This window comes from Garra rufa, chromosome 5 (genome assembly GCF_049309525.1).
Source record: "Garra rufa chromosome 5, GarRuf1.0, whole genome shotgun sequence".
Classification (NCBI taxonomy): domain Eukaryota; kingdom Metazoa; phylum Chordata; class Actinopteri; order Cypriniformes; family Cyprinidae; genus Garra; species Garra rufa.
Window position 1 is genome coordinate 55,223,402 of NC_133365.1, and position 25,946 is coordinate 55,249,347.

The 25,946-nt window shown below is 33.7% G+C and overlaps 1 protein-coding gene across 1 annotated transcript in view; it reads left to right on the top strand.

The window, feature by feature from the left end:
- The window catches only part of cita (citron rho-interacting serine/threonine kinase a), a 109,142-nt gene that overhangs the window by 46,373 nt on the left and 36,823 nt on the right, over nucleotides 1-25,946 (top strand). Inside the window, exons 9-21 of the mRNA XM_073840164.1 lie at nucleotides 263-433; nucleotides 2,157-2,210; nucleotides 4,075-4,128; nucleotides 4,374-4,514; nucleotides 6,342-6,467; nucleotides 6,844-6,939; nucleotides 11,516-11,632; nucleotides 13,749-13,858; nucleotides 15,641-15,815; nucleotides 16,950-17,147; nucleotides 18,702-18,755; nucleotides 23,086-23,283; nucleotides 24,948-25,141. Of these exons, the coding sequence (XP_073696265.1) occupies nucleotides 263-433; nucleotides 2,157-2,210; nucleotides 4,075-4,128; nucleotides 4,374-4,514; nucleotides 6,342-6,467; nucleotides 6,844-6,939; nucleotides 11,516-11,632; nucleotides 13,749-13,858; nucleotides 15,641-15,815; nucleotides 16,950-17,147; nucleotides 18,702-18,755; nucleotides 23,086-23,283; nucleotides 24,948-25,141 (1,688 nt within the window). The remainder of the gene's footprint in view (nucleotides 1-262; nucleotides 434-2,156; nucleotides 2,211-4,074; nucleotides 4,129-4,373; nucleotides 4,515-6,341; nucleotides 6,468-6,843; nucleotides 6,940-11,515; nucleotides 11,633-13,748; nucleotides 13,859-15,640; nucleotides 15,816-16,949; nucleotides 17,148-18,701; nucleotides 18,756-23,085; nucleotides 23,284-24,947; nucleotides 25,142-25,946) is intronic.

Below are 25,946 nucleotides of genomic sequence, written 5' to 3' on the forward strand. Positions count from 1 at the left end.
AGCCCATATGACTGACAGCTAAAGCAACCAATCACATTTAGTTTTGTGCAGCATCATGTTTAGAGGCTTAGAAATGTTCCCACATTAACAGACCGGTTTCCCATGAGGGATTCAACCAATCCAATGACGACTTCAAAACTCCTAAAGTGTTTCCAATTTTGTCTGAGATATGCATCAGACATTCAGCCAGCGGTCCGTAGGTGTATCGTTTGAGGCTGAGACTACTGAGAAAATGTGGTGACATGCTGGTCTATGTGTTCAGGAGTATCACGCTCAGCTGGAGGAGATGCAGGTGACCATCAGACAGCTGGAGGAGGACCTGTCTGCCGCCCGCCGCCGCAGTGACCTGTATGAAACAGAGCTGCGAGAGTCACGGCAGACCAGCGAAGAGCTCAAGAGGAAAGCAGCCGAATACCAGCAGAGGATCCAGAAGGTCAGTGCTCTGTCAGTGAGAAATAATGATGCCAAAATCTAGAACAATCACAGCCACTGTAGGGGCATTTCATGTCAAATCAACCAAATTTTAAAAATGTCTCAAATGTTTTATTTTGCTAATATTTATTCTGAGGAAAGATAGACATGTATAGTGATGAAAGCCAAAATATTAAATGCCATGGATTAATATTTACTGAAGATTCTACTATTTTTTAGAGGGGGGTCAAAATGGCAATTTTCACCTGAGATTTAGAGTCAAGTTACAGGGGGGTAAAATGACTTTAGAAAGATGCCAGCATCATAATGTTATTTTTACACAGAGATTGGTAGCTCTATTAGTCAAATCTGTTGACTTTAACAATCTTTGTTGCATTATGTGCCAATGGTGACCATTCAAGAATGGGGAAATGGCACTTTCAGTGCAGTTTTTGACCGAGATTTGCATGCCTGTAACTCAAGAAATATTAAAAATATCTTAATGCCATTTTAGATATTGGGTCTTAACAAACTTTCCTTTTGGCATCTTTATTTTTAAGGCCCTATGAGATTCGGTTCCAGAGATATTTCAATTTCAATATGGCTCCAGGAGCAAATTGTTAAAATGTACACATTTTCAGTCGTCAAAAACCAAATGTGTGTCACTTTAGAAAAAAAATGATATTTCTTTTAGTTTAAAGAGGAATGTCTAAATAACAAATAATATTGAAACTAGAGCTGTATCTCGTTTCCTTTTGTCAAACTGCATTGAACATACCTGTCTGGAGGCCATAAATTATTCTTTTTCCAAAGTTTGAGTGCCTATAACTCAAGAAGTATCAAATATATTGCAATATGATTTTAGATTCTAGTTGTTCATAAACTTTTCTGTCTGTATCCTAATTTTCAAGGCCCTACAAAAATTTATAGAGATATGGGGATCGTAATGATGTCCAGATGGTTGAATATTACCCATTTCAGAGGCTTAAAACCAAATGTTGGTTACTTTGTATACAGCTGATACATATTGTGTTAAATAACAATGTCAGAAGATGTTCTTCAGACATTCCTTAAAAAAAAAAAGACCCACATTTGGTTTTTGACAGCTGAAAATATATACATTTTAACGATTTACTCCTGGAGCCATATTGAAATTCCAATATCTCTGGAACCAAATCTCATAGGGCGTTAAAAATAAAGATACCAAAAGGAAAGTTTGTTAAGACCCAATATGTAAAAGAAAAGCATTAATAAATTTTTAATACTTCTTGAGTTACATGCATGCAAACTTTTTTCTCATTTTTGAATGGTCACCATTGGCACATAATGCAACAAAGATTGCTAAAGTCGACAGATTTGACTAATAGAGCTACCAATCTCTGTAAAAATAACATTATGATGCTGCCATCTTTCCAAAGTCATTTACTTCACTCTAAATCTCAGGTGAAAATTGATTGAAATTTGACCCCCCTCTTAAAAACAGTATATTTCTCAGTAAATTTGCATCCATGACATTTAATATTTAAGCTTTCATCACTATACAGTTTATCTTTCTTCAAAATAAATATTAGCAAAATCAAAAATTTGCTCTCTATTTGTTCTCTTTCTCTCACAACATGTGTCATTATTTATATAGCTATACTCAGAAAATGCTGTTATCAAAATATGATGCATCTTTCTGGCCGATACATACAGTAGACTTCATTTGTGTGTAAGGGATTGTTCTTTATGTGTATTGTGTTCAGGCAAAGGAGCAGGGCAAAGCGGAGGTGGAGGAACTGCTCTCTAAACTGGAGAAGGTAGAAATCACCATCAAACACTCAGTGACTGAAATTCATTTGAAATCTGTTTGTGTCCCTCCAAATGAATAATTGAGCAGACCGGTGGACCGCACAGTCTCAATAATTCATCCGTCATCAGATCATACGCTAGACTCAAACCATGCTAAACGCCCTCTTCTCTGGGACGGACAGGATGTCCCTGTGGGCTCTTTTATCTCTGACTGAGAGCTCAAATAGATCCCACGAGAGCCGTCACTGTAAGATCATACAGGTGCTCAATTATTATTATTATTATTAATAAACCAGCACAGCTCCCAGAGTGATGCAAAACTGGGAAATAGCAGGCCTGCAAAACCACACAAAGTAATCAAATCTCAAAGTCACTGAAATTTCTATAGTGAGTAAAAATCATTTTTTTCCTGTGTTGATGTGGGTGTCAATCATCCTCAATGATGCTCACTGCGCTCTTCATGCTGGGAAATATGTCTCCGGTCAAGTAGTTTTCATTTTGAGAGGACACTTCTTCATGAATAAATGTTTTTATCAAATGTGATGATAAGCTCATCTATTAAAACTAGACACTCAAGTGCCATGTTTTACTGATAGTCTGCATTTGCTATTCAAAGCCTCCACGTATTTGTAGAAATACCCTTTTAAAAAATATATACATAATGTTTTTACCAGAGTTGTAGATACAGGGTAGTTCACCTCAAAAAAAAAAACAAAAAAAAAAAAACATGATTGTTGACTAAATAATTTTTCAATTCATTGTCAGGGCTGTACTCTCAGATAGAATGCATTGATAAAACATTGCAATTTATTTCATATTGTTATTTTGTGCATTAAGATTGAGCATTTGAGCAAATATGTTATTACTTATAAACATTAAATGAAAAAAATCAACTAATTTCTAAGACAACATTTTTTCATTTTAATATAGTTTCTCTTCATGTAGTAAAATAATATATCAAGTAGTAATAAAATATTAAAATTTAAATTACAATTTCTATGTGAATATCTGTTCAAATGTAATTCATTGCATCAATCAAACTTGAATTTTGAAAAATTTTGAATGCAGTAAAAACTGTAAAATGATATTACAATTTAAAATAACATTTTCTATGTGAATATCTGTTAAAATGTAATTTATTGCTGTGATCAGACCCAAATTTTCAAAAATTAAAAATACAGTAAAAACTAAAATATTACAATTTGAAAATAACATTTTCTATGTGGATATCTGTTAAAATGTAATTTATTGCGGTGATCAAACCTGAATTTTCCAAAATTAAAAATAATACAGTAAAAATGGTAAAATATTATTACAATTTGAAAATAACATTTTCTATGTGAATATCTGTTCAAATGTAATTTATTGCTGCGATCAAACTTAAATTATCAAAAATGAAAAATTCTGTAAAAACTAAAATATTATTACACTTTAAAATATCAGTTTCTATGTAAATATCTGTTAAAATGTAATTTATTGCTGTGATCCAACCTGCATTTTCAATTGGTCAAAGCTACCACATATTTATAAAAAATGCTCTTTAAAAAATGCACTTTATTTTATTATTTTACTTTATTTTATGCTTTTTCATTTCATATCAGCCTGTTCTGAATGATGCAATTAATAAATAGACAAATAACTACTGTACCGATACAGTCAGCGATAAATCATGCATCACTAGTTTAAATGCACTACACTGCCATCATTTCTACAATTTCCTGGCCGTCCAGGTGCTAAACGTCTCTTTGAAGCATTGCTTTGTCATTGGCTTCACCTGCGCTGACATTTTAATTTCCTCTAATTACACACTCGTCTGCTGTGATCGTCACGGTGTGTGAAATAAGAGTGACTTTATGAGCTTCTGTGTTCCAGACAAACGCCGAGCAGCAGCTGAAGATCCAGGAGCTGCAGGATAAACTCTCAAAGGTGCTGTGTTTAATTCAAATGATGTTTAATCAAAAGCTAACAATAGCGCTTAACCTTACATAGAGATCAAAAACACAAGCGTCTGCATGGAATTTTCATTTTTTTGCTGTTAAACTTCAGAGGATCTAAAGGTCACAGATGGACCTCTTGGTCTAAAACTAAGTGTTGCATGAGTAATGCGTATAATGCATTCATATTTTGCCCCTGTAATGAGCTTTGCACATGTTTGACCTTTGATCTTGCAGGCGGTGAAGGCGAGCACAGAGGCCACGGAGCTGCTGCAGAACATCCGTCAGGCCAAAGAGCGTCTGGAACGAGAACTGGAGCGTCTGCGCAACAAATCTGACCCCAGCGACACACTGCGCAGACGCCTGCGAGAGACTGAGGTACGACAGGACTCTTTGCACTGTTAACAATGGCTGATATTCACTCATGATACAGACAGATAATGTCCAGAGCATTGTTCGCATAATTAAAAAGGACAAAAAATTTAGTTGCATAAAGAAAATTAAAACCGTTTTTAGGGGGCAAAAATATTTTTGTTTTTACTTTATTTGCGAGGCAACATTTTTTTTTAAAGTATTATTACAAAGTTTCTATGCGAATATCTGTTCAAATATAATTTATTTTGGTGATCAAACCCAAAATTTCAAAAATCAAAAATACAGTAAAAATGTGAAAATATTATTACAATTTAAAATAACAGTTTCTATTTGAATAACTGTTAAAATGGAATTTATTGCTGCAATCAAACCCAGATTTTCAAAAATTATAAATGCAGTAAATTTTTTTAAATATAATTAATTTAAAATAACAGTTTCTATGTGAATATCTTTTAAAATGTAATTTATTACTGCAATCAAACCTGAATTTTTAAAAATTAAAAATACAGTACATTTTTTTAAAATATCATTACAATTTTAAATGGCTGTTTTTTTATTTGAATATCTGTTAAAATGTAATTTATTGCCATCAAACCTGACTTTTCAAAAATTAATTTTTAAAAAAAATATAATTAATTTAAAATAACAGTTTCTATGTGAATATCTTTTAAAATGTAATTTATTGCTGCGAACAAACCCAGATTTAAAAAAAATTCAAAATACAGTAAAAATTTTAAAATATTATTACAATTTAAAATAATTTTCTATGTGAATGTCTGTTAAAACTTTATTTGTGTGACAATTTTTAATAATTGTAATACAACTGAATATTTTACTTTTCACTTATTTTTTTTATATTTGTTATATAATTCTTATTAGAATAAGCACACACTAATGTTTAGAAGTTTGGGGTTGGTACTTTTGTATGTTTTTGAAAGAAGTCTCTTCTGCTTACCAAGTCTAAATAAATAAATTAAAAATGCTGTAAAAATTGTAAAATATCATTACGATTTTAAATAATTGTATTTTATGTGAATATCTGTTAAAATGTAATTAATTGCTGTGATCTAACCCGAATTTTCACAAATACAGTAAAAATGGTAAAATATGATTACAATTTAATGAGTTTCTATTTGCATAACTGGTAAATTGGAATTTATTGCTGTGATCAAACCAGAATTTTAAAAATTTGTAATAAATACAATATAAATGGTAAAATATTATTACAATTTAAAATAACTGTTTCTATGTGAATATCTGTTAAAATGTCATTTATTGCTACGTTCAAACCTGAATTAAAAAAAAATTAAAATGGTAATATATACAATAAAAACTGTAAAATATTATTGCAATTTAAAATAGCTGTTTCTAAATGATTATCTGTTTAACTGTAATTTATTTCTGTGTTTAAAACTGACTTTTTTCAAAATTAAAAATACATCAAAATTTGTAAATTATTATAGCAATTTTAAATAATGGTATATTATTAGAATGTCTGTTAATGTAATTTGTTGCTGTTATCAAACCTGAATTAAAAAGAAAATTTAAAATTCTGTAAAAATTTTGAAATATTATTACAATTTAAAATAAGTGTTTCTATGTGAATATCTGTTAAAATGTAATTTATTGCTGCGATCAAACATCATTTTCAAAAATTAAAAATGCAGTAAAAATGGAAAAATATTCTTAGAATTTAAAACAACTGTTCCTATGTGAATATCTGTTAAAATGTAATTTATTGCTGCGTTCAAACCTAAATTTTCAAATTCAAATAAAAAATTGTAATAAATTGTTAACTCACTACTTTCTTAATATCTCTGTTATGTTCAGGAGGGCAGGAAGACGTTGGAAAACCAAGTGAAGCGTCTAGAGATGGTAGAGCGTCGAGAGAATAAACTGAAGGACGACATCCAGACCAAATCCCAACAGATCCAACAGATGGCTGAGAAGATACTGGTGAGAGAGACGGATCAGACTAGCAAAGATTAAACCACTAACACGCCTCCTTAACCAGCTGACCCCTAACCCACACACAGGGCTCTCTTCACGTCTGTCTTTGCACCATCATCCTTGTGCGTCTGTCTTCTCGGTTTCCCACAGATTAGCATATGACAGAGCAAACACACACACATTAACAGGATGTCCCATCTGCTGCCACACACACACACACACACCTCTGCACCTCTCAGTGAGGAACGCACACACCTTCATGTCGTCCCATTGAGCAGCTCACAACTTCTCAAAGCAAGTTTACTTCTTCACCTGTTGATGGGATTTTACTGCTGGAAAGTGATTGGATCTGCTTGTTATCTGACGGTGTTTGTGTGTTTAGGAGCTTGAGGAAAACTTACGGGAGACTCAGGCTACAGCGCAGAGGATGGAAGCCCACCTGGTCCAGAAAGAGCGACTCTATGAGGACAAAATCAAGGTAGAGTTGAAGCATATATTCTTACAATAGTGTGTGTAAGTCACTAGTTTGTGAAAGACACACATGACGGATGCTTTTCGGGTGAATGAGATTTATGATTTGTATTTAAGTAGATTATTTTCAGTAAATGTAGCTTTTTTTTAATATATATATATATATATATATATATATATATATATATATATATATATATATCAAATATAATTTATTTCGGTGATCAAACCCAAAATTTCAAAAATACAGTAAAAATGTGAAAATATTATTACAATTTAAAATAACAGTTTCTATTTGAATAACTGTTAAAATGGAATTTATTGCTGCAATCAAACCCAGATTTTCAAAAATTTAAAATGCAGTAAAAATTTTAAAATATAATTAATTTAAAATAACTGTTTCTATGCGAATATCTTTTAAAATGGAATTTATTACTGCAATCAATTATATATATATAATTTCAATTATATAATTGCAATCAATTATATATATATAATTTTTTTTTTTTTTTTTTTTTTAAGTCAACAAACTATTTATTTTATGCAGCAAATATGATTACATTTTTTTAATGTTTAAGATAAAATTTTGTTTAAGGGAACTTTTCTGTCTCCTAAGATGATTTTGACTGATGCATCACTACATCTTTTTTAGTGTTTGATGTTTTTAGGTCAGTGACTATTCTTTCTGGGAACCAAAAAATTACATTCTGGGAACATTAGAATAATGTTAGTTTTTGTTTTTTAGAACATTGTTTTAATGTTCCCTAAAGGTTATTTTTTAGTTCCCAGAAAGTTGATTTTCGTTTTTTAAACTTTTTTTTAATGTTTCCAGAACATTATTTTTTGTTTCCCAGAAAGTTCGTTTTTGGTTTTTAGAATGTTATTCTAATTTTCCCAGAACATTATTTTATTTTATTGGTTCCTGTAAAGTTAGTTTTTGGTTTTTAGAACGTAATTTTTTTTGGTTCCCAGAACGTTATTTTTGGTTCCCATAAAGTTAGTTTTTGGTTTTTAGAACGTTATTCTAATGTTCCCAGAGCGTTATTTTTTTTTTGTTTTTAGAATGTTATTTTAATGTTCCCAGAAGGTTATTTTTTGGTTCCCAGATAGTTAGTTTTCGTTTTTTGAACGTTATTCTAATGTTCCCAGATCGTTATTTTTTTGGTTCCCATAAAGTTAGTTTTTGGTTTTTAGAGCATTATTCTAATGTTCCCAGAACGTTCTTTTTTTTGTACCCTATAAAGTTAGTTTTTGGTTTTTAGAACTTTATTCTAATGTTCCCAGAACGTAATTTTTTCGGTTCCCAGAAAGTTATTCTAATGTTCAGTGAGTATTGATTGTGGATGATTTTAAATAAAACAATGATGTAGTTTATAAATAAGAATGCTTATATTTATCAAGAATGCATTAAATTGATCAAAAGTGATTGTAAAGACATTCATAATGTCTTATAATTCTTGAGCAGCAAATCAGTTCATTAGAATGATTTCTGAAAATCATGTGACATTGAAGATGAGTAATGATGCTGAAAATTCAGTTTTGCATCACAGGAATATATTTAATTTGAATCGATATTCACATAGAAACAGCTATTTTAGATTTATAATAATATATTTCATATTTTTACGGTGTTTTTGATTAAATAAATATTGCAAATCAGCATATTAAAATGATTTCTAAAGGACCATGTGACACTGAGGACTGAAGTAATTGTTAAGTTACGTTAATCTTCTGCGCATGTGCAAAGAGGACTGTTGATGAGGTTAGCGCACTTTTATGTTTAGTGCTGTTCGCCCCTGGAGCGGGAGCGGGTGTGTTGGAACTTGTTGAGGAAGTAAAAAGTGTTTTTGCTCAAAACTGTTGTGGTTATTGAATTAACATTGGTAGCAGAGGATGGCTGCTGCTGGGAATTACAAAAATCCCCCACCGTTTGACGAGAAGACTGCGTACGAAAGTTGGAAAAATGAGGTTGAAATCTGGAGACGTGTCACTGACCTGGACAAAAAGAAACAAGCCTTGGCGGTTACCTTGTCGCTAACGGGCAGAGCAAGGGACAGTGCACTTGAAATTTCCGCTGAGGATTTGAATGCTGTAGATGGAATGGAAACACTTATAACAAAACTCGACTCTGTGTTTTTAAAAGAAGAAAAAGATCGACAGTACGAGGCGTACACGGAGTTTGACCGGATCGCTAGAGAAAGCGGCGTTTCAATGGTGGAATACATCGTCGAGTTTGAACGCCGATACAACAGGCTACGTAAGTTCAAAATGGAGCTCCCAGATGCGGTACTAGCATTTAAACTACTCGATACCGCAGGACTTACTGTTAAAGATAAACAGTTAGCGCTTACAGCTTGCCCCATTGTCTCTTTCGCTGATATGAAATCAGCCTTGAAAAGAATTTTTGGAGATAATATTACTTCGCCACAAGAGGGCGCCAGTGCACTGCAGAGCGCAGATAGTGAAACGGCCTACTACACAAGATACTCAGGCAAACGGGGAAACAAGCCAAACATCACACAACAACCCCAAACCGTGGCTCAAGGCACAAATCCCCTTGATAAATATGGAAGAAGAACCAAATGTGCAATTTGTCAAAGCACATATCACTGGGCAAAGGACTGTCCAAACAAAAAGGAACATGTGAGACTGACAAAAGATGAAGGACTAAAAGATGACGTTGAAGAATGTAACATAACTTTGTTTTCAAATGAATCTTTGTCTAACACAGAAATCTTCATGGTGGTACACATGCATTTTCCACAACTATCATTCCTCAATTGAAAGTTGCCTTTCAAGTCGGACGGGAAGAGCATGACAGTTTCAGCTATATTGGAATGGAGGTACATTCTCTGGAGGATGAAATACAAGTACAACAAGGAAGGTACATAAAAAATCTGCAACCTATTCCAGTGGACTCCATCAGAGCAACACAGCGTGAAGCTTCGTTGACAGAAGCTGAGATGGGTAGGCTAAAATCAAAGATTGGACAAATACTGTGGGTCGCCAGGCAAAGCAGACCTGACATAATGTGTGACATATCCATCTTGGCATCTAATACAAAGCATGCTACTGTTCAGACCCTGCATTGTACAAATAAACTAATCAGAAAACTGAAATCAGAAGAGGTCACCTTGAGGTTCCAGTACCTAGGGAAAGACAGTTCTGTTAAATTAGTGGTGTACAGTGATTCCTCAATGGGAAACCTTCCGGATGGCGGTACACAGGGTGGACATTTCATCATGCTTATGGGAGAAAATGGAAAATTCTCTCCTATATCCTGGCAGTCAAAACGCATCAGGAGAGTTGTAAGGAGTACATTAGCAGGAGAGACCTTAGCACTTGCAGACGGGATTGACAGTGCAGTTTTTCTCACAACGCTCTACTCTGAGATTACAACTGGTGACTGCTCATGCAACAACTTACCCATTGTGTGCGTAACAGACAATCATTCCCTTCTTGATGCTCTCAAATCGACAAAATCGGTCACCGAAAAGAGACTGCGTCTAGAAATCAGCAGTGTGAAGGAACTTGTACACTCTGGAACTATTCAGCAGATCTTGTGGTCAACCACCAAAGAGCAGCTAGCTAACTGCTTAACAAAAAAAGGAGCATCTGCACTTGGACTTCTGAAAGCCCTCAGCACAGGCGTTTGCTACCTTAAAGACTGAATGGATTTACTTATGTTTTGTCAATGTTTAGTCATTCAAACTAAATATAAAAAATAAAAAAAAGAGTGGAGATTGTTAAGTTACGTTAATCTTCTGCGCATGTGCAAAGAGGACTGTTGATGAGGTTAGCGCACTTTTATGTTTAGTGCTGTTCGCCCCTGGAGCGGGAGCGGGTGTGTTGGAACTTGTTGAGGAAGTAAAAAGTGTTTTTGCTCAAAACTGTTGTGGTTATTGAATTAACAGTAATAATGCTGAAAAATTCAGCTTTGATCACAGGAATAAATTACATTATAATAGATATTCACATAGAAATAGCTATTTTAGATTGTGAAAATATTTAACCATTTTTACAGTATTTTTGATCAAATAAATGCAGCATTAGAGAGCAGAAGAGAATTCTTTTAAAAACATTAAGAAATCTTAATAACACCACATTATGAATGATACCATTTAGATTAGAATATCTATAATCAAAATGTTTTATTGTGTTTCTTTAATGAGCTACTTTTTTAATGACCTACATTCTGTTAAATAAACTCAAAATGATAAAGTAAAAAAGTCAACATTTCAATGCATGCTATTACCATCATGAGTTTTTCTAAAGTTTCTGTTTGGTGATCATGCATATGAGACGTGACAGGAGCACATCTGTACAACAGCAGAAGAAGAACGGTTTGAACATCAGAAACTTTTTTTAATTAGGATTTTCACATTAGCTGTCAGTTAGTACTTCAAAAACAATCCATTTCTTCTCAGTTTTATCAAATCAAAGTTAATTTCCATCACGCACAATATCAAAACTCCACAGCAGCACATGTCATATTCATATCTGAATATACCTGCTGATCTGTTGCATCATTATTATCTGTAGATGCATGTGAGATGTCTGACGTCTGTCTGTGTGCGCTGCAGGTTCTGGAGGCTCAGATGAAAGCAGACCTTGCTGATAAAGAGAGTCTGGAGCATAAACGAGCTCAGCACGAGGAAGAAGCACGTGAGAAATGCAAACTCATCAGTGAGCAGAAAGCTGTGAGTGTCTCGTCTTCATCTCACATCAAACTCAGACTCCTGACAGCAGCCTGAAGCGTGTGTTTGTTTGTGCCTGTTTTTTATGAGGATCTGAGGGTTTAGTTGTGTTTGCTAGAGACACACTCACTAGTTCATCCAGCAGAATCTGGTCGTCTGGCTTTAAGGATTTTGAGGTACTAGAATCTAATCCAAGACCAAACTTCATGGCTAATTAAATGTGTATTTGGTTGAGTTTATATTAATAAATATGAAATGTAACTTCTCAGGAACATGTCCAGGTCATATTTCACCTTGAAAGTGATAGATAAAAAATAAGAAATTATATTTTGCATAAAACATGAAATTAAGCTGTTATATTACCTTATTTAAAATGAAATGACGTTTTCTGGACATTTAAATAGTCATTACTGTAATTTCCCAGCTAATCATTTTTGGTTCCAGGAACGTTAGTATAATATTAGAATAACGTTTTTGTTGTTAAGAATGATATTCTAATGTTCCCTGGACATTAGTTTTTGGTTAGAACATTACTCTAACGTTATTCTAAAGTTCCCAGAATGTTATATTTTGGTTCCCAGAAAGTAAGTTTTTGGTTTTTAGAACGTTAGTCTAATGTTCCCTGAACATTTGTTTTTGGTTAGAACATTACTCTAATGTTATTCTAATATTCCCAGAACGTTAGTGTTTGGTTACAATGTTACTCTAACATTGTTCTTTTGTTCCCAGAACATTGTTTTAAGAACATTATTCTAATGTTTCCAGAATGTTATATTTTGGTTCCCAGAAAGTTAGTTTTTGGTTTTTAGAATGTTATTCTAACGTTCCCAGAATGTTAGTTTTTGGTTCCCAGAAAGTTTTTTTTTTTTGTTAGAACGTTACTCTTACGTTATTCTAATGTTCCCAGAAAGTTAGTTTTTGGTTATAACGTTACTCTAACGTTATTCTAATATTCCTAGAATGTTAATTTTTGGTTTTTAGAACGTTATTCTAACGTTCCCTTAACATTATTATTAAAATGACTTTAACACAATGTATGGTTTATAAAACATAATATTTATTTACAGATATAAAAAAGAATAAGAACAGGGCTTTGTATAGGTCATTACACTAAAAACATGTGTAACGTTTTCATTGGAAAGATACAGGGTTATAAAAAATAACGAAGCATAACCATTAGGGAATAAGTTATTTTTAGTTTAATTTAAAAACAACCACCAGGCAATGTTTTGGGAACGTTATTTTATGGTTGCAAAATAATAACCCAAATATAATCATTAGAGACCGTTCTCTGTAAGTTATTTTTAGTTTTTTTAAAGGACAACCAACAGGCAACGTTCTGGGAACGTTATTTTATGGTTGCAAAAACAGCCTAAAAATAACCATCAGGGAATGTTCTCTATAGGTTATTTTTAGGTTATTTAATAACCACCATGCAATGTTCTGGTTCTGGTTGCAAAAAAAAAATAACTTAAAAGAACATTCTCCTAATGTTCTCCTTCCCAAAACAAAACCTATAGTTAGGGCAGTACTGTGTTTGCTGGGTTGAACCAAAATCAAATTTCTTTTTATAATAATTTTAATACTTCAACACATTATAGCACTACGACAAGCATTGCCAGACACATAGTATCAAGTATGGACATGAGAATGCTTTTTTGCAAGATTCACTCTTCTAATTTTCTAGCCTTTTAGCCCTTGATCCAGTTAACTTGTTAGACTTCAGCTAACTAGATTACCGTCCTCTATCTTCCAGCTGATGGCATACTCACATGCTCAGGGTTTGAAACTCTAGGGTTGTTTAATGTGATGCATTTCCAACACTTACATACTCAAGTAACACTTGAGCAAGCAAATAAAAACTCTGCATTATGAAGAGCATATCATTTGCATCTGTAAAGATTTGATTTAATTAATTTTCATTAAAACTCAGCTCATGGGCTCTTATGAAGTCATGTTATTACAGTAAGTCAAGTGTGTAATTTTCAACACTAGCGACAACAAATAATGTTTCCCAAACTCTCCTGCCACCTCTTCTGCCCACGCTGGTAGTCGACTAACATTTGAGAGTACGTAAATTTGCATCCTGATGCTAGATTTTGTGTGTTTTTCTCTACAGACCATCAACGCCATGGACAATAAAATGAAGAGTCTGGAGCAGCGGATCGCTGAACTCTCCGAAGCCAATAAATTGGCGGCCAACAGCAGCATTTACACACAGAAAAACATGTAAGAGCTCAAAACACCAGACCAGCTCGAGTTTCCAGATCAGTGTTTGGTTGAGAAATAATTTCCACTATGTTGACTGTTTAAAAGATAAGTTGAAATAGGCCTCTTTTTTCCCCCTTCTTCCAAAACAGCTTACTGTTTCAGCTATTAAAATAGTTCCGTTTTGTATGTGATGGAAAAGTGATTTTATTTATATATATATATATATATATATATATATATATATATATATATATTTATTTTTTTAATATTTATATTTATTTATTTTTTTATTTATTTTTTATTTATTTATTTATTTATTTATTTTTATTTTTTTATTATTATTATTATTTATTTATTTTTTTAAGTTAATTTAGAAAAACGTTTGGAGCATTTTTTGTTTGTTAGATATAAGTTTTTGTTTTTTAAAGTAATGAACAGCGGCCAGCAGAAGACTGTTCTGTTTAATCAATTTGCCTTCTCAAATCATCACAAGACACGACTTGCCTAAAAGAAAAACTATAGATATAAAAACACTTCAAGTATAAAACAATGTTAGTTTAATCATTAAACCTAGATAAATGTGCGCTATTAGATGCTTCTCCGATTGTTTTTGCTGAGAGTGGAAACTTAAGCGGGCTTTACAGAATTATCCGTCATTTTTGCTCACAAAGGTAAGAGTAATACATCATTCGGAACTGTATTTGTGTGCACTCACAATATCAACAAAACATTACAAACAGAGCTTTTATAAAATAAAGAAAACAAACATGATGCGCTTTAAGCCGTCTCTTGAACAGGATCGCTTCACAAAAATGAACCGAAACTCTGTGAATACATGCCTCACAGACGTGATAAATATATACATAGAAAGCTGTAAATTATTACTTAATAAAATAAAACAAAACTCTTTTATTATGTAATCCACAAAGATGCATTCCTCTCTAAATGTTCGTCCAAAGAGGAGAATGTGAGTCAGGATCTCTGGTTTTTAGAAACATTTTCATTAACGTTATGTTGTCCCTAATCACAATCCTTTGTAACAATTTAATGAACAATGCGCATAAAAATGTATGTCAAAGCCATAAAACAGACAATTAATTGCCATAATCGTCAATGCCCTAATCCAGACAATTAATCGAAATAATCACAATTATTTCTTAGACAATTAATTGTCAGCCAAATTTCGTAATCGTGACAGCCCTGAGTTGAAAATAATGCAGCGAAAGCATATAGCGTCAATTAACAACCTTGAAGCTCACAGTAGTCCTGCCTTTTAAAAGTATGTTAAATTGAGTTCCTCTATGGAGAAAATGAATGGCATTTTTACTTCTGGAACTGACTGTTATGTTAATTACAGTTGGGAGCGTCAGCAGCTGCTGTTTTATGTAGTTTTAGGTCATATTAGAATAACTAGGGGTTTATCCAGAAGATATTTAAATACTTGTTATCGTAGATCTGCTAATGACGATCTGGGGAAGAATTTAGCTTGTAATAAATGTCCATTCTGAGCATCTCTGCTGCATCGTTCAACTTATAAATCAAGTGTTTTAGATTTAATGGGTGACGGAGGGATGGGAATGTTTGCAATTTAGCCCAACAAAAACAATTTAGCAGTTTTGAGAAACGCCACCCAGGAGATGCTGCAGCGATTCTCGGGATGCTTCTGAAATGAGTTTATTGAAGGAGAAATCTAATTCGCTACTTTTGCTGGAAAACAAGGAAGCAAACACAAAGATCTGAGAAGCAATACTGAATCATATCTGTAAACCTGTGTGTTGGTGATTTATTTGTTTATTTTAGGAAAGCTCAGGAAGAGATGATCTCAGAGCTGCGGCAGCAGAAGTTTTACCTGGAGTCACAGGCTGGAAAACTAGAAGCTCAGAATGCCAAACTAGAGGAGCATCTGGAGAAGATGAGCCAGCAGGAACAGGGCAGGAAGAGCCGCATCATGGAGCTGGAGACCAGACTCAGAGAGGTGAGAGGTGATCCAATCGCAGACAAAATGTCAAAAAATCAACTTTTTAGTGATAATATTGACCCTTCACAAACAGCTTGATTGACAGGCGATCTGACCAATCATAACGCTGAATCCGCCTTTATGTCCGACAGACAAATCAGACCAGGAGAGTAGTTTAACTTCGCTGGACTTAAACTTGAAAAATTGTGTGGTTTGACATCTTTTCGTGGTTGAAATAAAATGATATCCATTAATGTATATTTTGTGTTTTAAGTAAAGAAGAAAAGTCGTGTCGATTGAGGCAAAACAGTGACATTAAAGAGCCACAAAACTATTTATTGTTTGAATTTCTTGAAAATTACATTTTAAAGCTGAGACCTTGTTTCATATCAGAAGTAATCTGCTCTGTCTTGTCTATTGGCAATGGTGTGGTTTGTTAGGATAGGATATTTGGATATTTGAAGTTCTTAGCAATGCATATTACTAATCAAAAATTAAGTTTCTATGCATTTACAATAGGAAACTTAGAAAATATCTTCATGGAACATGATCTTTAGTTAATATCCTAATAATTTTTGGCATAACAGAAAAATCGATCATTTTGACCCATACTGTATTTTTGGTTTTGTGGTCCAGGGTCACAAATATGCATCACATTAAGTTTGTTTGTTAAGCCTTTGTGATCCAAATGCATGGACATTTTATATGCAATTCAAATTTATAAATGTTAAATTTTTTGAGTGCATTTATTTGAATTTCAATATAAAATTGACAGAATTTAGACTTTGGTTCAGATGTACAATATCACAGCTTATTGTATGCATTAAATGCAGATAATTTGTTCATGCATCAGAAAACAGCAGAGACTAAAAGATTTCAATTTAAAATCCATTAAAAATTGGCGTATGGAACGTAAGAATTACTGGTTAAGCATGAATGTTAGAAGATAGAACCCTAGACGACTCACAGACCTGTTGAAGAGCAGGTCTTAGCTGGTTACCAGACTAGTTTGCATTGGTCAGGCTAGTTTGAAAGACTTGGAGTAGACTGATTGTGAGAAGTGAACAAATGCACATTGTGATATGAGAAACATGAAACTATTAAACACATGCTGAAGCAGAGATGTTTGACAGCAATGTGTGTGTGTTTCAGATGGGTCTGGAGCACGAGGAGCAGAAGCTGGAGATCAAGCGTCAGGTGACGGAGCTCACGCTCTCGCTGCAGGAGAGAGAGTCTCAGATCAGCAACCTGCAGGCCGCACGACACGCGCTGGAGAGTCAACTACAGCAGGCCAAGACCGAACTAGAGGAGACGACGGCCGAGGCTGAGGAAGAGATCACTGCACTGAGAGTAAGACTCATGCAGATCACACACTGCATACTCCAGACATTCATAAACCCTTAAAGCAGGGGTCTTCAACTAAAATGACTTCAGGTCCAGTAATGTTTTTTGCCAGACCAGGCTATCTGCAGGGCTTAAATTCTAGACATTTTAAGACATTTTTCTAAAAAAAAAAATTAAGAATTAAGAAAAAAATATAATTATTATTTAATCCTTATTAAACACTTAAATGCAGTCATCAATGAAAATTAAGAGTTTTATTTCAAGCACTGACTTTCAAAAACAACCTAACAAATTACGTTTCTTCTCATATTTCCTGACTATGTTCAGGCCACAAGACAAATATGTGACCCTGGACCACAAAACCAGTCTTAAGTCGCTGGGGTATATTTGTAGCAATAGCCAAAAATACATTGCATGGGTCAAAATTTTAGATTTTTCTTTTATGCCAAAAATCATTAGGAAATTAAGTAAAGTTCATGTTCCATGAAGATTTTTTGTAAAATTCCTACTGTAAACATATCAAAATGTAATTTTTGATTTGTAATATGCATTGTTAAGAACCTAATTTGGACAACTTTAAAGGTGATTTTCTCAGTCTTTTGATTTTTTTGCACCCTCAGATTTCTGATTTCAAATAGATGTATCTCAGCCAAATATTGTCCTATCCTAACAAACCATACATCAATAGAAATCTTATTTATTCAGCTTTCATATGATGTATAAATCTCAGTTTTGACAAATTTAACCTTATGACTGGTTTTGTGGTCCAGGGTCACATATTAGGGGTGTAAATTAATATCAGCAATAAATTATATTAATTTATTATATTACAAATATTTATACTTAATAGTTTTGTCTCTTGACATCTCTGAGAGAAAATGCGCCTTTACTGCACTGTCAGATCCTGAAAGCGCTTACAGTTTTTACTTTCACTTTCTGGTGCATTGAGAAATTCAAACCTTTAAGTTTAAACAAATGTTTACATGGGCATTTTTACCTTTTTTTTTCTCCCCTTTTTTCTAACCTAATTAAATGTATGCATCATCTTTGGTGTAGAATTCTTAAATTAATTTCAATGCATTTAAATGGTAAGACATGATGTGGCTTTTACCAATCAAAAGAAATCAGTATCAGCTAAATGTGTGTTTCCAATGCAGAGGTGGCATTTACACAGGCTGTTTAATGCAGGAAATAAATGCATTTAACCTGCGATTACAAATGCATAATTCATGTTTTTATGTTTTAAAAAAACTTGAATATTGATATTTGAAATGATTTGGGAAAAAAAGGTCATACATACTTTTCATCGAGTCATTCATTCGACTGATTCATTCAAATGGCTGATTGATTCAGTATCATATAAAACATATAAGTCATACAGGGGCATTTTTGCTAGAGAGGATTTAAGATGAGCTTGGGAAAATTTAGACTGTTTTTGGTGCTAGAGACCTTGACTAACATTAATCAGTGAGTTAAAAGTATAAAATAATGAACAGTGATATCTATATGACAGACATAAATTCACATACAGTAAATTATCTGTGTTTTCTCTTCCTGCAGGCCCATAGAGATGAGATTCAACGCAAGTTTGACGCGCTGAGGGACAGCTGCTCGGTAAGTGTGAGAGAAAGAGATTGAAACTGTAAGGTTTCTTTGTGTTGTGCTCACCAGCAGGATTTCAACCTCCACATTTAGCTTGAGGATCCTCAGGGATCGGATTAAGAGCTCACAGAGAAATTATTGATTAAAACAGCCGAAGAAAGCAGAGATCTAAACAGTCGCTATCTTCTTCTGTTGGCCGTGAGCCCGAGTGACACACAACACGATCGATATACACTGGGGAAAGTTGCTCTCTCCTTTATTTCCATTTATCCCAGATCAGTGAGCTGCTCGAATCCTTTGACCTCACGCAGGACAGATGCAGCACTGCTATTCATTCATTCCAACCTCTCCATCTGCAAATGTTTGCCATAGGAATAACAATTTTCCATGTGAAAAATGCATCGTTTTGCATTCCTGGAGTCGTCATCTTGTATCTATCGTCTGTATGTCACTGTCAGGGCTAGAAATTACCTTTTTTACTTGGTCGCACTGTTAGGAGCACCAAAAAAAAAATTAGGAACACCAACTGAATATTAAGGAGCACCACAACTGCCAATTAAGCAGAACAGCCAGCGCTCGTCCCGGAATTTCTTTTTAGTAATTCACTGATCTTGATTTTTTTCATGGCCAATTTTGATTGCCAACGTTTTACAAGCAAATGGTCTGATTCTGAAAGCCTTTTTTAAAAACTTTTTTTTACGCCTTAAGCAAAGGGACAAAAATGACTGAAAATAGGAGTACATGAACAAGTTTATTTTCTCTATTACAGGTAGAGCCATTTCAACTGCATCTACAGTATAAATCATAAAAAATAGTTAGTCTTAGGCCCCGATCACACCGAACGCGTTTTTGCAGTTGGAGGCGCCTCTTTTGAATGGTTTTCTGTTGGCAGTGAGCGTTCTGTGCGCTGCTTATGCGCTCCTGGCGCCTCGCGTTTTTCTGAGCGACTGAAGTTGAAAAAAAAATCAACTCTGACCGGAAATACGGCCAACGTCATTCGCGTTCTTTTCCATTGTCCAATCGAATGAATGGAGAGGCGGGCCTTCTGTTGTGGTGATGAAAGTTTACCGTTGCTTAAAAAGTCCGGAGACTGCAAGAAATGGAGGAGAAACCTTTGGTGTCTGTCGTGGGTAACCCGGAGCTGTATTTTTTAGGGTTTCTGCTAATATGACAGTTTACTTAACAGCAAAAAACTAAGATTTTAAGCCGTGTTCACACTTGCCGTCCTTTTTCAAACTGCCAGCGTCTGTTTTACATTCTAATCCTATGGAGTAAACCGTCTTTTCAAAAAAGCCCTAGCGCTTTTTTTAAACGCCACCGCCGGTGTCTTTTTTTGCAGCTCAGAGCGTCTTTTTAAGTTGAAAAAAGTTGAACTTTTTTGAAGAAAACGCCCTACGTCAAGCGCTTTTTTGACAGCTGACCAATGACAAGCGAGTAGCGGGACCTATCGTTTCCATAACAAAAACAACAAGAAAAAAATGGAGAAGTTGCCGGTAGATAAACTTATCGTACTAGTTTCGGAGCACAAGGAGTTGTATGATATGAGTAAACAACTCTATCATAACATACATCACAAAGAGGCTCTTTCTCGACATTTCTCCACCACACAGCACTACGCTACTGTTGCAGCTGTTGTTATAGCAACAAAAGACGCACTCGGCTGCTTTTCGTAACAGAACGCTGCCAGCTTTTTTTTTTACTAAAAAAAACGCCCTAGTCAACTTTTTCTTGTCAAAAAAGACGCCAAGTGTGAACACGGCCTTAGAGGGCTGGCGCTATAATCCTTTGATTTGACTGACAGGACAGCTGTTTTGGTCGTTGCTTAGCAACATAAAAAAAAACGCAGCACACTGCTCTTTTATTAAAAGTCACAAAAAAAGGCAGTGCTGTGCGCCTCGCGTTTTTAGAGCTAAAAGACGCGTTCGGTGTGATCGGGGCCTTAGTCTTATTAAGTGCAAACAATAAATGCTGCCCAGAGCCATAGAGAAACAGAGTTGCGACACTCCCATAGGCTTCCATAGGAACTGAGGAATGCGGAAGTAAAGCGTGTCATGGAGCAGTCAATAGTTCCAAACAACCAATAGTTCCTCCATAGAAGTCCATTCATTTCAGCGTTTCTCAAGCACAGTCGCCGGTAAATTGAAGAAATTACTGCATTTTCTTTTTACATTTTAACGCATCAGTTGACCTATTGGAAAACTGGCCAGTTGTGGTATTTTATGAAGCGTGTCATAGTTAATGTTTATCGTTAAAAAATAAACAGTTATACTGTAAATGCGGTTAGATAATGTGAGAAACACCGTAATAGCTACCATAACCAGATGCTAGTTGTCATATTTTTACATTTTTAGTCTTTCTGCAATCTTTCTCTCACTGTAGGAGGTTGAATGAGTTTCAGTAAAGACTGCATTCAAGAAATACTATAAAATGTATGCTGAATGCAATTGGTTGCCTTGTGTTTTTTTAAACACTATTTTCATCTTTTCTATCATGTTAAATGCCATTTTTGCTTGCCTTTCAATATTCAGTTATGTTGTATATTTGAATATCATAAAATAACTCGAGTAAATTACTTTTTTTTTTTTTAACGTTAAATCGTTAAATCGAAACAAAAAAAGAGAGTGTTTGATCATGTCCAAATACACATTCAAATGTATTTAACCTTAAATATTACACTAACTGTAATATAAATACTATATTAGAAAATGTTATCTTTTAAATGGCCAGGATCATTATTGCACATATTATTTAGTAAACTCCTCAAAATATTAAGTAATTAGAACTGAACTATATATTACAATTATTTAATTGAATGAAATAGAGCAAATAGAGACCAAATTTTTCAAGCCTGATACAGAGTTATAGACAACTACACAACCTATTATTCAAAAAAACATAGTTTCTTTACGACTGAAGAAAGAAAGACATGAACATCTTGGATGACAAGGGGGTGAGTACAATATCTGCAAATTTTTGTTCTGAAAGTGAACTACTCCTTTAATTACAATGCAGTTTGTGCAAATCTGGAACAGAAAAAAACGTCTGGTTCCGAGTTTCAGTGACGGAGTGATTGACGACTAATATCTCAAATCTGCATTAGGTTAAGAATGTAAAGATAAAGTTTAATTGGTTATGTAATGTTGGAGAGAACGGCAAAGCTGTCACTGTATCAGCTCACAGCAGTCGTTAGGCTAGCGAAAAAATTTTAAGCCTCTGGGCCTTAAAAGCCTTAAAAAGTAACACTTTTTTTTCTTCAGGAAAATCAATTAAATACATTTTTGTTCAATAATATTTTGTGATTATTATTTAGAATTTTGAGCATTTTTTATGAATCTATGCAATATTTATACAGTTTTAATGAGCAATTTTTTCCCACTAGAATTATATTTTATTATATTTTTTAATTTAATTATGTGTTTATTATTTTTCAATAAATACAACATTTCACATTAAAATAGAGTAAAAGCATTTAAAATCCATTTTTTAAAGTGAAAATTGCACCATCTAGTGGCATAAAAAATAAAAACTTGTGTAATGTCATGTAACCTCCTGTATCTCCCTATATACATATATACAGGGGCTTTGGGATTCCTATTTTTTTTTTTTTTAATGTTTCTTCATTTTAATAGGCTTTGCATTTAGAAATATATTCAGACATTCTAAAAGATTACTTTTGGCAAGGTTTAGATATTTTTTGATTGGATAAATATCAGGTTTTGCATTTTTCTGCTTATTTCTGTGTGTGTGTGTGTGTGTGTGTGTGTGTGTGTGTGTGTGTGTGTGTGTCAGTTCTGTACTTTTGTTATTTTAGAGTGTCAGTCCTTGCTTGCTGAACACTTCTTTTCAGCACAGTGGCTGATTTGTAGCTTGTACTACCAAAAGATTATCTGAATTATCACATTTTCTGGTATTTCCCATTCATTTCCTATGTCGGTCATTTTTGACCGCGAAGGAGCCAAGTGTGACTAATTTTTTTTTTTACCCTTTAACATATCCGAATCATGTCACTGATTTTTTTGTGTGCTCACATAGCTAATGCAACAAAAGTCACCAAGTGTCATCTCATTCTGATGAAGCTACGATTTTTAAAAATGCAAAACATAAAATCTTTCGGTCAGAAATGACCGAAGAGGCCCAGAAATGAAAACAAGTCACACCAAAATTTCTCGCACTCGCACAAATGCTCCCAGTCACAATTTGAGCCCTGAATATTTGCAGTAGAATGATTCTGATGAATGGAATGATTATGAATTTGATGGATGATCAGCATTCATGCATATTGACTAGAATGATAATGATGCTGCTGATGAAAGGATGTGAGTGACGTGGACTGTTGTCACAGGTGATCACGGACCTGGAGGAGCAGCTGACCCAGCTGACTCAGGAGAACGCCGAGCTGAATCGGCAGAACTTCTACCTGTCCAAACAGCTGGATGAGCTGACGGTGGAGAGCGAGGAGAGACTGCAGCTCAGTCAGGATGTGGACCGTCTGCGCAGAGAGGTGGCTGACCGAGAGATGCACCTCAACAACCAGAAACAGGTGCGCAAACACGTCTACTCATTATCTGCCAAAACTACTCTCTAAAGTGGTCATGAACTGAGAAACATTTATCTGAAAAAAAAAATATTGAAAAATTATGTTGATCTTTTGACGTAAAAGAGGTCAGTGTACTATAAAAACATCCTGTAAGTTTCAGAACTCAATACTTTGTTGTTACTCTACCACAGAAAAAAGCCTGTTACTTCAAAAGGATGGTGTTTTTTGATGTAGAAATCTTGATAACATTATAAATGTACAAAATAAAAAAACAGACAGTTCATGACCCCTTTAAATGAGCTCAGTCCTCGATATGTAGAGCAAATTCATTTCTCTTTCCATTCATGGATCCTTCAAAGTGGAGTCACTTCTCTTGCTGGTTTGTTTTAGTTTAGCTATTGAAATCGGTTAAACTTGTGCAATGTATTATTTTCTTTGTCTTATTAAATTTTGTCCCCAAATCTAACTTGTGTTGCATTTAAAAGTAAACTAAAAAAAAATTGTTGCATAAAATTTGAAGTATGAAATAAAAGTTCATGAAATTGGATCAAATTAAAGCCTGTTTTTAAGATTATAAAGATTCTTCTGTCTGACATTTGACAATTAATCCTGTAAAGCCTGACATATTAAATACTAGAAAAATTAGAAAATGGAAGTTTAATGAATGTTTAGACAAAATATGAAGTTTGCATTCTTTTTTTTTTCTTTTTAATTTCCTATCAGGCTTTTATGGCTCATATACACTACCAGTCAAAAGCTTGGACACACTTGACTTAATTTTTTTTTTTGTAAAATATTAATTATTTAAAAAAAAAAACAATACAATAAATAGTTTGTTTTATTAGTATTTTATTGATTTAATTTGATTTGTAAATACAAATTGTGCCAAGGAATGATTCTCAGTTTGTTTTTAAGAAAAAAACATTTGTTTTGTTTTTTTCATGGGGAAAAAAAAAATCTTAACTTCAGTTTTTCTTAAAAACAATCTGAGAAGCATTCTTTGGCACAATTTGTATTTGAAAATAAAATAAAAAATATATTAGATTTGTTTTTTTAATAATTAATATTTGACTGCAAAAGTAAAAAAAATAAAAATAAAAAAAAAACATTAAGTCAAGTGTGTCCAAACTTTTGACTGGTAGTGTAGTCTAATATAGTGAGAATGTGGAGGAAAAAATAGCTTAGTTTTATTAAGAGACTCTAAACATAGCGACAGATGGTGATATTTATATGATGAAATTCTGATGCTTATAATGTAAAACAATGAGATCCTTATAATAGTAAAGCAGATACTGACATAAAATGATCTAAGTGTCAGTGGTCACTCTGTATCTCCAATAATATGTCTTAATAAGATGAGATTGAAATGATCCAAACATATAATGCAGTGCAATCCAATGATTGAGAGATCAAACATTCTGCAAAAGATCCTGATGATCAGATTTGAGACTAAAAATGATAGATGGAGAATCAAGTAAAGCCAAGCTGCTTCAGTCCAGGAAGTGTTCATCTGAAAATATTACTACAATTGTTCTAACGTTTACTTGCTCAAAGTCAGTTAAGATTTGATAGTGAAGAGACATGTGAAGCACCAGCTAAAGGTGGATGTTTGTACAATTACTGAGACTCTTTTTAAGGCATAGTGTTTTTTATCTGTGTTTTTGCAGAACATTGAGACTCTGAAGACCACATGCAGCATGCTGGAGGAGCAGGTGGTGGAGCTGGAGAGTCTAAATGATGAGCTCCTGGAGAAGGAGAGACAATGGGAGAACTGGAGATCCGCTCTGGAGGACGAGAAGAACCAGGCGGAGCGCAGAACCAGAGACATGCAGAGACTGCTGGACAACGAGAAGCAGAACAGGTACCGTATGCACAATAACACATGTACACACACAAACATATGCCATTTAATTTATGTTAACTAATACTAATAGTCATCAAGAATGCATTCAATTGATCAAAAGTTACAGTAAAGACATTTATAATGTTTCTGTTTTAAATAAATGCACTTTTTTAGAATTTTTTCTATTTATCTGTGAATCCTGAAAAATAAAATGCATCACAGTTTCCACAAAAATATTGAGCAGCGCAACTGTTTTCAACATTGATAATAATCAGAATGTTTCTTGAACAGCAAATCAGAATATTAGAATGATTTCTGAAGGATCATGTGACACTGAAGGCTGGAGTAATGATGCTGAAAATTCAGCTTTGATCACTGGAATAAATTACAATTAACTGTATTTTCTCATAGAAAACAGCTATTTGAATTTATAATAATATTTAGCAATTTTTACAGTATTTCTGATCAAATAAATGCAGAAGAGACTTTCAAAACTGATAAAAGTAGGGCTTGCATTTATCACGATAAAAGTAAAAAAAATGATTTCTTTCAAGGTTAAAGGCAGGTTTTTGCTCCAATGTTTAATTGTGGTTTTAAACTATTCTTTATGGTCAGAATATGACAAACAATTCACGTTTTTGAATTCTTTACACTTTTCCAGTTGTTTTTCTAATGAAAATTTCTAATGTTCTAATGAGTAATATTGTTTCAAATGAAGAAACAGGTTTGTGTTGCCTCATAATATTAATAATAAAATAAATAAATAAATAAATAAACCTCTACAAATAAAAAAAATTGTTTGATTTGATAGAAGCTTGAGTTA